General features: G+C 36.3%; 2 protein-coding genes across 4 annotated transcripts in view; one reads left to right on the plus strand and one right to left on the minus strand.

Annotated features, from left to right (window-relative positions):
* LOC309493885 (uncharacterized protein) overlaps nt 1-14,435 on the minus strand; it is a 159,179-nt gene that overhangs the window by 24,971 nt on the left and 119,773 nt on the right. The gene's annotated exons all lie outside the window — the stretch shown is intronic.
* On the plus strand, nt 6,734-12,780 carry LOC309493722 (GTPase IMAP family member 8-like). Its single transcript, XM_082162935.1, has 3 exons — nt 6,734-7,062; nt 10,526-11,383; nt 11,806-12,780. Exons 1-3 carry the CDS (start codon nt 7,044-7,046, stop codon nt 12,498-12,500), a joined length of 1,572 nt encoding a protein of 523 aa, XP_082019061.1. The 5' UTR covers nt 6,734-7,043; the 3' UTR covers nt 12,501-12,780.

Genomic DNA, 14,435 nt, shown 5'->3' on the forward strand with positions numbered 1-14,435 from the left:
AGACAAATTAATTTAAAACACATACATCAATAATCAGCCTGTGAATCTCAACAATGGTGACAATAATAAAGCATGTTGCAGTGGTTGCCACCAATCACAACTCATTAATGGCTCCCATCATGCATTGCGGTATGAATAAATTATTATCTGAATTGTCTATGTAATTTACTTTTCCTAATTGAATATTCTGCTCCTCACCATTGTTGAGATGCATAGACTGAATCTTGACATCTGTGTGTGCCTAAAACAATGTTTTTTTTTGTAAACAACTTTTAAGAAATACTTTATATTATATCAACAATTCTGGGCATTTATGCAGATTCACAGTAATACTGTAACCAACAACAACATAAATCGAAGTCAGAAAGAAGGATTTTAATGAGTTCAGTGATCAAGTTCAAATGATGATTGTCATAATGTAACCAACACCATCAGATCACTTTTTTTTTCTTTGTTCAACTGGCAGTTATAATTCAGATACAACAGCCAAACAAAATCTAAAGTAAATAAGATATGGGTCAAGAGTCCAACTAAAGCAACCATTGATCGTCATTACGGTGGCTTACAATTTGAGATTTTCTCCTTCAGTGATTCTGCTTGTTAACATCAGGTGTCTTCAATAATGTTCAATCATCACTAAATTATCTCATTAACGTAAACACTTTTGAGTATGGACTCATACACTCCCAGGAGTGTTAATTTAACATTGGAGTTTTTGTTGTGTACAAAGAGCCGTAGTTAACTGACAAGCTGAGCCATATCGCATTAAATATCGCTGGCGATACGTCCGCGATATTGATGTGATTTGGCTCAGCTTGTCAGTTAACTACGGCTCTTTGTAGTAAATGCCGCTCCATCTGAAAGCAGGTGATGGTGATTTACTACTAATCAAGGAACCGGCTTTACTGACGAGATGCGCATAACAATATCGCGATTTAAATCGCCCAGCCCTAAATTTAGTGATGATTGAACATTATTGAAGACACCTGATGTTAACATGCAGAATCACTGAAGGAGAAAATCACAAATTGTAAGTTACCGTTATGACGATCAATGGTTGCTTTAGTTGGACTCTTGATCCATATATAATTAACTTTAGATTTTGTTTGTCTGTTGTTTCTGAATTATAATCACCAGTTGAACAAAGAAAAAAGTGATCTGATGGTGTTGGTTATGTTATGACAATCATCATTTGAACTTGATCACTGAACTCATTAAAATCCTTCTTTCTGACTTCGATTTATGTTGTTGGTTAGTGAATCTGCATAAATGGCCAGAATTTTTTATATAATATAAAGAATTTCTTAAAAGTTGTTTTAAAAAAAAATCATTCTTTTAGGCACACACAGATGTCAAGATTCAGTCTATGCATCTTAACAATGGTGAGGAGCAGAATATTCAATTAGGAAAAGTAAATTACATAGACAATTCAGATTATAATTTATTCATACCGCAATGCATGATGGGAGCCATTAATGAGTTTTGATTGGTGGCAGCCACTGCAACATGCTTTATTATTGTCACCATTGTTGAGATTCACAGGCTGATTATTGATGTCTGTGTTTTAAATGAATTTATCTGAATGTCTTTTGATCAGAACAATGTTTATTAAATATTTTGAATTATAAGTAAACTACTGATAATCATAGGCTGAACAACCACTAAACTGCTGCTAATAAGTTAAACCAAACTATCTCAAGTTTCCTTTTTCAGATCACAGCATGATTATGACAAAACATAACCAACTCTATAATACAACATTTTACTTTGTTCATTTAACTGTTATAAATCAATAACAGCAGACAAACAACAGTAAATATTAAAGTAAACATATAATGGTCTAGAGCCCAACTAAAGGAAACACCCATCACCTTAATGGTAACTTACAATTTGTGATTTTCTTCTTCAGTGATTCTGCTTGTTAACATCAGGTGTCTTCAATAATGCTCAATCATCACTAAATTAATCACTTAATTATCTCCTCAGCCCTAAATGCCGCTCCATCTGAAAGCAGGTGATGGTGATTTACTACTAATCAAGGAACCGGCTTTACTGACGAGATGCGCATAACAATATCGCGATTTAAATCGCCCAGCCCTAATTCAGATCATAATTTATTCATACCACAATGCATGATGGGAGCCATGGATGAGTTTTTATTGGTGGAACCCAGAATGCACTGCAACATGCTTTATTATTGTCACCATTGTTGAGAATCACAGGCTGATTCTTGGAGTCAGTGTGTCCAAATAATATATTTTTTCAAAGTCTTTTGATCAGAACAATTATCAAGAAATCTTTCTGATTACATTGAAAATGATTAACATGACATAATATTAGAATCACAGACTGTTGTAATCAACAAGGTAAACTTAACTCTCTAAATGGGTTTTGTGATTCAGGTCAAATTATGATTATGTCAAAACATAACCAACACCACCTGATCAACTTTTCTCTTTGTTCATTTGAGAGTTGTAAAGGCTGGTTCACACGGGACGATTTTAAAATTGTCGGCCGATTTTCCAAACCTGAGAGACCCCACACACGGGGATAAAAAAATCACGGGTCTAACAGTTTTGGTCGTACAGTGTGTGGTGCGCAGCCACACGGCAAAATCAACACATCACACACGAACCGATTTGACTCCCGAGCATTCCCAGATCAGACGGGAAATCGCGCAAAATACCTCGAGATCAAACGTGACTTCAGAGTAAACAATCATGGCGGACGAAGAGGATGCAGTGGCAATAGTTTGTAGTTTGTTTTTAACCGAAAAAAAAAACGTTATCAAAAGAAAAGGCGATGATCTCTGACGTCCACCGGACTTTCTGGTGCACCATGCCGCCGGCTGTTTTGATTATATTTCCCGGTGTTTCCTCGCCGCCTCGTCACCTCGCTTTCTGATTGGCTACACTCCACAGTCCACAGGCTGCGTGCTCGGGGGACACCACACACGAGAAGAAATCGGGCCAAATAAATCCAACATGTTGGATATCCCCGATTTGAGATCGGAGCGGTCCCGACGTCCTTCCGAGCAGACGAGAGCAGTCTTAACACACCACACACGGCAGGAATATTTGATCAGATTATTTTACGATAATCGGAGCATCCTTAAGATTGTCGGAAGGGGTGAATCGGGGCTCAAATCGGCTTAATTATCCTGCCGTGTGAACTAGGCTTAACTCAGATACAACAGCCAAGCAAAATCTAAAGTTATTAGTTTAAGGGTCAAGAGCCCAACTAAAGCAAATACTGATCACCATAATGGCAACTTAAACAAGCGATTTTCTCCTTCAGTAATTCTGCTTGTTGACATCAGGTGTCTTCAATAATGCTCAATCATCACTCAAACAATCACTTAATTATCTCATTAACTTTAACACTCTTGAGTCTGGAGCCAAATAAACTCCCAGGAGAGTTCATTTAACACTGGAGTTTTTGCTGTGTGAGTTCATGGGTGGAATAAATATATGGCAGGACTTTTACTTTCTGACCCCTGGATTCTCCACCTCTGAATTTAACACTGGAGTTTTTGCTGTGCAGTCTTTCAAGAAGGACAGCATGAGATATTGTATCAAAAGCAGCCGTGATGTCCAACAATACTAAAATACTACAGGCACCCATATCCGCAGAGATGAGAAGATCATTTACAACCCGGACGAGAGCAGTCTAGGAGATTGTTGTTGGACAGGCATTGCTGTAGCTGGCCAACTACAACTCCTTCCAAAACCTTAGCTAGAAAAGGTAGATGGGCAATAGGCCTATAGTTAGACAAATCCTCCACATCACAGCCAGTCTTTTTAGGGACTGGTGTGATGGCAGCTAACTTAAAGGGATAGTTCGCCCAAAAATTATATTTAAGCCATGATTTACTCACCCTCAAGCCGTTCGAGATGCATATGTCAATCTTTTTTCAGACGAACACATTTTCAGTTATTTTAGAAAATGTCTTAGATCTTTCAGTGGTTATAATGTGAAGCAATGGGGTCCAGCTGCTTCAAGTCCGAGAATGTGCATGCATCCTTCACAAAAATAATCCATCTGGCTCCAGGGGGATAAACGAAGGCCTTCTGAGGGTAATCCGTGCGGTTTTGTCGTAAAAATATACATATTTAAAACTTTATAAACGAAATTAACTGGCTTCCGGTGGCGGTCGGCGCGCGTTCATGGAGATGGATGCTGGCGTTAGGGCTGGGCGATTTAAATCGCGATATTGTTATGCGCATCTCGTCAGTAAAGCCGGTTCCTTGATTAGTAGTAAATCACCATCACCTGCTTTCAGATGGAGCGGCATTTAGGGCTGATGAGATAATTAAGTGATTAATTTAGTGATGATTGAGCATTTTTGAAGACACCTGATGCTAACAAGCAGAATCACTGAAGAAGAAAATCACAAATTGTAAGTTACCATTAAGGTGATGGGTGTTTGCTTTAGTTGGGCTCTAGACCATAATAGGTTTATTTTAATATCTACTGTTGTTTGTCTGCTGTTATTGATTTATAACAGTTAAATGAACAAAGTAAAATGTTATCTTATAGCGTTGGCTATGTTTTGTCGTAATCATGCTGTGATCTGAAAAATGAAACTTATTGAGAAAGTTTGGTTCAACTTGTTAGCTGCAGTTTAGTGATTCTTCAGCCTATGATTATCAGTACTTTACTTATAATTCAAAATATTTAATAAACATTGTTCTGATCAAAAGACATTCAGATAAATTCATTTAAAACACACATCAATAATCTGCCTGTGAATCTCAACAATGGTGACAATAATAAAGCATGTTGCAGTGGCTGCCACCAATCACAACTCATTAATGGCTCCCATCATACATTGCGGTATGAATAAATTATAATCTGAATTGTCTATGTAATTTACTTTTCCTAATTGAATATTCTGCTCCTCACCATTGTTGAGATGCATAGACTGAATCTTGACATCTGTGTGTGCCTAAAAGAATGATTTTTTTTAAACAACTTTTAAGAAATCCTTTATATTATATCTAAAATTCTGGGCATTTATGCAGATTCACAGTTATGCTGTAACCAACAACATAAATCGAAGTCAGAAAGAAGGATTTTAATGAGTTCAGTGATCAAGTTCAAATGATGATTGTCATAACATACCCAACACCATCAGATCACTTTTTTCTTTGTTCAACTGGTAATTATAATTCAGAAACAACAGACAAACAAAATCTAAAGTTAATAATATATAAGGGTCAAGAGTCCAACTAAAGCAACCATTGATCGTCATAACGGTAACTTACAATTTGGGATTTTCTCCTTCAGTGATTCTGCTTGTTAACATCAGGTGTCTTCAATAATGTTCAATCATCACTAAATTAATCACTTAATTATCTCATTAACTTTAACACTCTTGAGTGTGGACTCATACACTCCCAGGAGTGTTAATTTAACACTGGAGTTTTTGCTGTGTACAAAGAGCCGTAGTTAACTGACAAGCTGAGCCATATCGCATTAAATATCGCTGGCGATACGTCCGCGATATTAATGCGATATGGCTCAGCTTGTCAGTTAACTACGGCTCTTTGTAGTAAATGCCGCTCCATCTGAAAGCAGGTGATGGCGATTTACTACTAATCAAGGAACCGGCTTTACTGACGAGATGCGCATAACAATATCGCGATTTAAATCGCCCAGCCCTAGCTGGCGTATGACGTAGGACGTAGCGTAGGAAGCGTCGTGACGTAGAACGAACGTGACAGCGCAGCCAGAGAGCAGAGCAAAACAAAACTCTACGTTCGTTCTACGTCACGAGTCACGACGCTTCCTACGCTACGTCCTACGTCATACGCCAGCATCCATCTCCATGAACGCGCGCCGACCGCCACCGGAAGCCAGTTATTTTCGTTTATAAAGTTTTAAATATGTATATTTTTACGACAAAACCGCACGGATTACCCTCAGAAGGCCTTCGTTTATCCCCCTGGAGCCGGATGGATTATTTTTGTGAAGGATGCATGCACATTCTCGGACTTGAAGCAGCTGGACCCCATTGCTTCACATTATAACCACTGAAAGATCTAAAACATTTTCTAAAATAACTGAAAATGTGTTCGTCTGAAAAAAGATTGACATATGCATCTCGAACGGCTTGAGGGTGAGTAAATCATGGCTTAAATATCATTTTTGGGCGAACTATCCCTTTAAGGGCCGAAGGGACCTGACCAGTTAATAAAGAGTGATTAATAATACCAGTGATAGAGGGGCACAATAGTGTTAGACACTTTTTCAAAATCTCAGTAGGTATGGGATCAAGAGAGCATGTAGATGAATTCATAGACATGACCAGTTTTGAAATATCATCTGTGGTAACAATGACAAAATTGCTGAAAGTAGAAGATAAATGTATAGAATGGGGCTTGTTGGATAGATGAGAGGAACCAGTAGCCATGGAGCTATAGATATCTTGAACTTTCTCTGTAAAGTATTTATGAAATTTGTTACACATCCCAAGAGAGGAACAAATGTTTTGGTTATGAGGTTTAAGAAGTTTGTTAATTGTATTAAACATCAATCTTGGATTACCTGCACCTTCATTAATCATATGCGAGTAATATTCCTCTCTGGTGGATTTAAGGGCAAGATGATATTTCATTTGCTGTTCTTCAAACATTAATTTGTGGACAGTAAGACCAGTTTTTCGGTACAAGCGCTTATAGATCAGGGATGTGAACAGAGTTATGAGATGAACTCCAGAGTCAAAATGTGAAATTTAAATTTTTCTTGTTGTCCAGTGCTCACTAAAATTGTACACAACAATATCAGTTTAGCTATGATGTATTTAATTTGAATCCCATCAAGGCAAATTAAACTGGCATGAAATGTGTTTTCCTTTATAAAAGCATGTGTCAGAAAGCCTTTTAACCACACACTAGCGTTAGGCAATAACTGTCATTAGTTCATGACAATAGAGGGAGTTTCACAGTCACAAGAGTTGAGCTCAAATACCTTCATTCTGTCACTGGATTCACACTGAGATTGAACAGCTGAGAAACTACAGGAATAAACCAAACAGAGAAATGCATCCAGTGCGTACAGGTACGTTTCAATTACTGTACTTTAACCAACTCTAACCAACTACTATAATCATTATAATATTATAATCACACAAAACCTGTTTAACTAGACTGTAGTTGATCTCAATGACTCTCAGTGTTAAGGTGTGTGATATAGCCTAGATTTTGTATATGTATCTTCACATAAACAATGAAACAATATCTATAATTATATATCAAACATGTTGTATCAAAGATGTGTGTATATTTGCACTAATCGGCAGTAAATACAATAGTAAACCATAGTTCACATACTACAATCTGTGTGCTGTCAGGTTATCAAGTATATGATCTTTTAGCTAATATGATACAATACAATACAGATACAATCAATATGTTTGTAGATGTGTCGATTTAGGCTGGAATGATTGTGATCGAGTCGAGCTGTTGAAGTGAAGTCTTATCAGGAAATCTCTGACTTGAGACATACATTTTTTCCTCAGTTTTAAAGTTTAAATGAGACAATTTACTTAGTATAACTTTTTTTTAATTTTTTTTTGGTATTATTGTGAATGATTTATTTATACATTGTTCCAATTAAAAAAACAATTATGTATCAAAAATAGGGTTTAATAGCTCCATCTTTTAAAAAAGTATTAGTCCATAATCTACAGTCAATTTAATAATATACAATAAAAGTACATTTTCCTGTGTTAATCCTGTACTTTAGTTACTAATATAATAATATGTGTGGATCATGTGCTTGGTCTTTAAGACACTGTCTCTTTAAGAAAAGGCAGCACTTCCTATGGAAGTACATTTTCTCCCAAAAAATCTCACAGCAATCCGTAACTATTTCACGTTTTGCTTAATTGGTGGTTTATTCTTACAAATTTGTACAATCTCCCTCTTACGTTTTAGTACACAGTAAATTCCCCAGTGTTAAATCAACACTGCTCAGAGCACATATGGTCCCACTCTACAGAGTGTTAAAATTAACACTGAAGCAGTGTTGAAGTTAATGAGATAATTAAGTTAACACTGAAGCAGTGTTGAAGTTAATGAGATAATTAAGTTAACACTGAAGCAGTGTTGAAGTTAATGAGATAATTAAGTTAACACTGAAGCAGTGTTGAAGTTAATGAGATAATTAAGTGATTAATTAAGTGATGATTGGCCATTAGTGGTGACACCTGATGATAACAAGCAGACTCACTGTTGGAAAGACAAACAAGAACAGAAAAAAGAGAAACACAAGAACTACAACTGACTTTCGAGCAATTATTGCACTTATTATTTTACCAGTTTGACTTTATTTCTGTCATACATCTACACATAGTCTTATTTAGATTTAACAGAAGTTTAGATGGTAATGTTTGATGGAATGTTTCGTTTCATGTCACCATTATAGTGACCAGTGGTTGCTTTAGTTGGGCGCTTGACCCTTTACTTTTAAACATTAGTATTTCTTTGGCTGCTCCAACTCTGTGCTTATAGAGCATATGTGTTGTGGCAAGAGAAACTATGATTTGGGCTGTGTTTCCTGAAAGCATCGCAAGTCTAATTTGATTGTACAGACCATTTGTTGCAGTTGGTCTGCAATCAAGTTAAGTTTTAGATGCTTTTGCAAATGCAGCCCTGGTTTTGTTTTGATGGTGAAATTACTAGTGACCAGATTTAATGATGGCACCCATCATTATAAATTGATTTTCCAAAAGTTTTATTAATTTTTCACTACAGTAGTTACTTCCAGCAATATTTTAATGATCTGAAAGAATTGAAATCCCACACAGACATCAAGAATCTACATATGAATCTCAACAATGGTGACAATCAAACAAACGCTTAATGTTGCAGTGCATGATGGGAGCCACCAATCAGAACGCATCAATGGCTGACATCATGCATTGCAGCATGAATAAATTATGCAGCTGAATTGTCCTGTAATTTTCATTGTTTTTTCTGTTGGCTTTTATTTTGCTATTGTTTTGTTCTGACTTTAGTAGTTTATTTTGTGATGTTCAGAATTGATCTGTTCATCACTAGTTTGTTTATTGTCACCATTGTTGAGATTCATATGCTGATACTCTATGTCTGTGTGTTTTAACACAAAAACCTTCTTTGCACAAAATATGTTCAATATTTTTCATATTACTGTTGAATCTCAAACTGTAGAATCTCAGAGCTACAATCACCAATACTAAAATGAGTCATCAAGAATATAGTCAAAGATTTAGACTCTGAATGACATCAGTGAATCAGGTCACTACATGATGATATTTATCATCAAAACATATTGTCAGCAGGTCATGTTTTCTCTTGCAATAACAAATGTGCTTTATAAACACAATGATGGAACAGTCAGAGAAAAACTACTATTAACAAAATCAAAAGAGTCAAGAGCCCAACTAAAGCAAACACTTACCACCAAAATGGTAACAGTCCATTAAACATTACCGTCTAAACTTCTGTTGAATCTCAAGAACTTTTGTCGATGTATGTCAGAAATAAAGTCAAACTGGTAATAATAAATGCAACAATGTGTAATGACTCGAAGTCAGTTGTAGTTCTTGTGTTTCTCTTTTTTCTGTTATTGTTTTTTCTCTTTCCGTCAATGATTCTGCTTATTAACATCAGGTGTCACCACTAATGGCCAATCACTTAATTAATCACTTAATTATCTCATTAACTTCAGCACTGCTTCAGTGTTAACTTAATTATCTCATTAACTTCAACACTGCTTCAGTGTTAATTTTAACACTCTGTAGAGTGGGACCATATGTGCTCTGAGCAGTGTTGATTTAACACTGGGGATTTTACTGTGTATGATCTGTTTAAACCCCAGGGATGGGTAACAGTGTACAATGTGATCAGTTGACTTAACTTAAAAAAGTAAGGAAACCCGTTGCCTTAAGATTAGGTAAATTAACTTTATGCATAATTGAGAAAGTTAAGTTATGTGTTCACGTAACTTAATTTTTTCAATTACGCAAATTTACATAACTTATTTTTTTCAATTACGCATTAAGTTTCTTTCCTGAATAATTTTGAGGGAACGGGTTTCCTCACTTTTTTAAGTTAAGTCAACTGATCACTTTTTACAGTGTAGGTTTAGGGGCAGGAATAGGGTTTGATCTATTTTGGAATTTTAGATTAAAATTAGTTTAGATACATTTTACACAGTTTTCCACTAATTTATGGAACCTACTGTCCCCAATTCCTCTTATTATTCACATGCTATATTTTATTACGTAACACTTTTAGCCAAAATAATCTGTTACCATAAATTATACGTTTATCTCTGTAAAGCTGCTTTGAAACAATCTACATTGTTAAAAGCGCTATATAAATGAAGATGACTTGACTTGACTTTTAATGGTCCAAACATTGACATGTATCTAATACACTACCTTATGATACTGTAACCATTTACTGAAGATCATATTGCAACTACCAGACTTTAGTCCACAACTTTCCTCTAATGATTATTTCTGTTTTATTCCCAGTATCTGATGAAGCACTTGCTGTACATAATCTGAGGATTGTGCTGATCGGAAAAAGTGAAGCTGGAAAGAGTTCAATAGGCAACGTAATACTGGGACGAGATGCGTTTAAAGAGGGCAGAACCAGAGAGAGTGAGATACAGAGTGGAAGAGTAGAAGACAGAAACATCTCCATCATCGACACTCCAGGATTATTCAACACTCAACTGACTGATGAAGAGATGAAGAAGCAGATGATGAAGATTCTGGATCTCTCTGATCCTGGTCCTCACGTCTTCCTGCTCGTCATCAGAATCGACAAATTCACAGAAAACGTGGACAAGATCGTGAGAAAGATTTACGAGCACTTCGGAAAAGAAGTTTTCCGGTTCACCATGGTGTTGTTCACTGGAAGAGAGGCGATGTCCAGACGGGAATGGATCGAGTTCAGGCTGCACAGAAAAACGAGAGAACTCCTGAGCTTCTGTGAAGAGAAATGCGACGTGATCATTCACAAAAACAAGAGAGATAAGAAGCAGATCACCAGTCTGTTGGAGAACATTGATGAAGTGGTGAGGAAGAACAGGCGAGAACATTACGTTAAAGTGATCTCCCCGAAGAACAGTGAAGACGAGACGAGGACGGGACAAGACAGGACAGAGAAGATCCGTCAAGAGGAGCAAATAACAAGCCAAGAGAAAGAGGAGAACAGAGCAGAGCATCAGATCAGAGAAGAAGAGGTAGATAACAGTGATCAGAAAGAACAAAGAGCAACAAATGAGAGAGAAAAAGGATGTTTGGATGGAAATCAAAGCGACAGAAAACATGAAACATGTTCGATCGGCGAGGAGAAGAAAGAAACACCAGAAACTCATTCAATAGGTAAATATTTAGCTGTTAAATTGTATACAATTGTATATTCTGATGTGAAAATATAATATTTTCCCTTTTGTATTAGATTTAAATTATTGGTTAATATTTAAATAATTAAGTTATTTAATATTTACAACACAAAAAAAGTTGTAATATGAAAATGGACACCTCTTTTTATTAAGATATGTTTTAAGTTAGTAAACTAATATGCACATTACTCTATGCATCATAAAAATATTTATTTAATATTCACTGATGATTATGACATTGTATTGGATGATTTCATAAATTTGATATTACAGAAACATTGACAGAACATTTGCATTTATTCAGTGTTTGCAATATTTTAAGACATTTTTCACAGTGTTTTGAGCCTCAAAACTATCATAGACCGTTATCTGAACTAATATGCATATTGTTTTTCTTCACAGCGTCCGATCTGAGGATTGTTCTTCTGGGTAAAAGTGGATCAGGAAAGAGCTCGACAGCAAACACCATCCTGGGCAGAGATGCCTTCAAAACCAATAAGAGTTTCCCATCAAGCCCTCAAACCTGTGTGAAACAAGAAGCCGGTGTGTGTGGAAGAAACATATCAGTGATCGACACTCCAGGACTGTTGGATACGTCGATGACGAGGGACCAGCTGAAGGCTGAGATTGAGACGTGTGTGGAGATGTTTTCTCCTGATCCTCATGTGTTTCTGCTGGTCATCAGACTGGACGACAGATTCACAGATGAAGAGAAAAACACAGTCAAATGGATTCAGGAGAACATTGGAGAAGAAGCTATTCGTCACACCATCGTTCTGTTCACTCACGCTGATCATCTGAAGGGTCGATCATTAGATGAGTATATCAGAGACACTCCAGGTCTACAGGCATTTACTGAGAGTTTTGATGGCAGATTTCACTCATTCAACAATGAAGACATGGAGAACCGCTCTCAGGTCACTGAACTGCTGGAGAAGATTGAGAAGATGGCAGAGGGAAATGCAGGGAAGCACTACATCACAGAGAAAGAGGAGAAAGTCAAAGAAAACCCATCCAATTGGTTGAAAGGAGTGTTTATTTTCTTCATAGCCCTCGCGGCTGCAGCGGTCGCTCAGACTGGCTTTGAGGGAAGATGAACATCTGGAAGAACAGCACAGCAATATGAACAAAACTGGAAAATCCCATTTTGATTGTCTTCAATATTACAGATTCAAAAATTTTTTTTAAATAAATAAATAACAGTGAAAGACTATATAAATTGTACTGTTCATAATATTTCATTAGGCTGGACCTAAAGACTGTATTACCCATTAAACATAACAGAATTTTAAGTTATATGATCTTAGACTAAAATGTATGCCAAATATAGGTTTAATATGTTCCAAATATATAGAAAATATAAATATTTGTGTTTGAGCATTGCTTCATCTTTAAAGAAAAAAAGTGTTTTAATTAAAACAGTATTTTGCCGTTTTCAGTGGTTAATATTAGTAATTAGTAAAAAAAAAAATTAAAAAAAGAAGAGCTTTCTGCCTGTCAATCATTTTGCGTGTTCACTGAGCCTTAAGCCTACGTTCATATAGTTCATTTCTTTACTTTTATTTTTAATTTGCAGGCATAACTATGAGCTATTTGTTGGTTTATCTCCCTCTCAGCTGTAATCGGTGTGGCTCAGCGATGGAAGTTTTATGTTTTATTTAATGTTTTAATGACCGCTCGGCTCAACAAATGGTCAGAGTTTGGGGCGTGGCTACTAGTTCCTGTAATTCTAACATTAGCTGAGTTTCCATCCAAACGTGAAGCGAATCTTGTCAAAGTCTGACAAACAAAAAACATAAAATGCGAGTTGGTGCGCTTCCATCAAGTTGTTGGAGCGGATGACGGTGGTATTGGTCAGAGGTGGAGAGTCCAGGGGTCAGAAAGTAAAGGTCCTGCCATATTTTTATTCCACCCATGAACTCACACAGCAAAAACTCCAGTGTTAAATGAACTCTCCTGGGAGTTTATTTGGCTCCAGACTCAAAAGTGTTAAAGTTAATGAGCTAATTAAGTGATTGATTGAGTGATGATTGACCATTATTGAAGACACCTGATGTTAACAAGCAGAATCACTGAAGGAGAAAAATCACAATTTTAGTCACCATTATGGAGATTAGTGTTCGATTTAGTTGGGCAGTTGACCTTCAAATGATTATTTTTAGATTTTGTTTGGCTGTTGATCTGAGTTATTACAGCCAGATGAACAAAAAGAAAAGTTGATCAGGTGGTGTTGGTTATATTTTAACATAACCATAATTTGATCTGAATCACTGAACTCAATTAGAGCCTAATCTCTGACTTAAAATGTATATTGGTCATTACAACATCACAGTAATTCTACAGATTAAGATCCAGATTTTTCAATATAATTCAAATTATTTCTTAAAAGTTGTTCTGATAAAGAAAAGGAAAATCTTTCTTTAAGGCGCACACAGACATCAAGATTCAGTGTATGAATCTCAACAATGGTGACAAAAAGAATATTCAATTAGGAAAACAAGACAATTCAGATTAGGGCTGGGCGATTTAAATTGCGATATTGTTATGCGCATCTCGTCAGTAAAGCCGGTTCCTTGATTAGTAGTAAATCGCCATCACCTGCTTTCAGATGGAGCGGCATTTACTACAAAGAGCCGTAGTTAACTGACAAGCTGAGCCATATCGCATTAATATCGCGGACGTATTGCCAGCGATAATTAATGCGATATGGCTCAGCTTGTCAGTTAACTACGGCTCTTTGTACACAGCAAAAACTCCAGTGTTAAATTAACACTCCTGGGAGTGTATGAGTCCACACTCAAGAGTGTTTAAGTTAATGAGATAATTAAGTGATTAATTTAGTGATGATTGAACATTATTGAAGACACCTGATGTTAACAAGCAGAATCACTGAAGGAGAAAATCTCAAATTTTAAGTTACCGTTATGACGATCAATGGTTGCTTTAGTTGGACTCTTGACCCATATATTATTAACTTTAGATTTTGTTTGTCTGTTGTTTCTGAATTATAATCACCAGTTGAACAAAGAAAA

The sequence above is a fragment of the Leuciscus leuciscus genome (genome assembly GCF_965113295.1).
Source record: "Leuciscus leuciscus genome assembly, chromosome: 3".
NCBI lineage: Eukaryota > Metazoa > Chordata > Actinopteri > Cypriniformes > Leuciscidae > Leuciscus > Leuciscus leuciscus.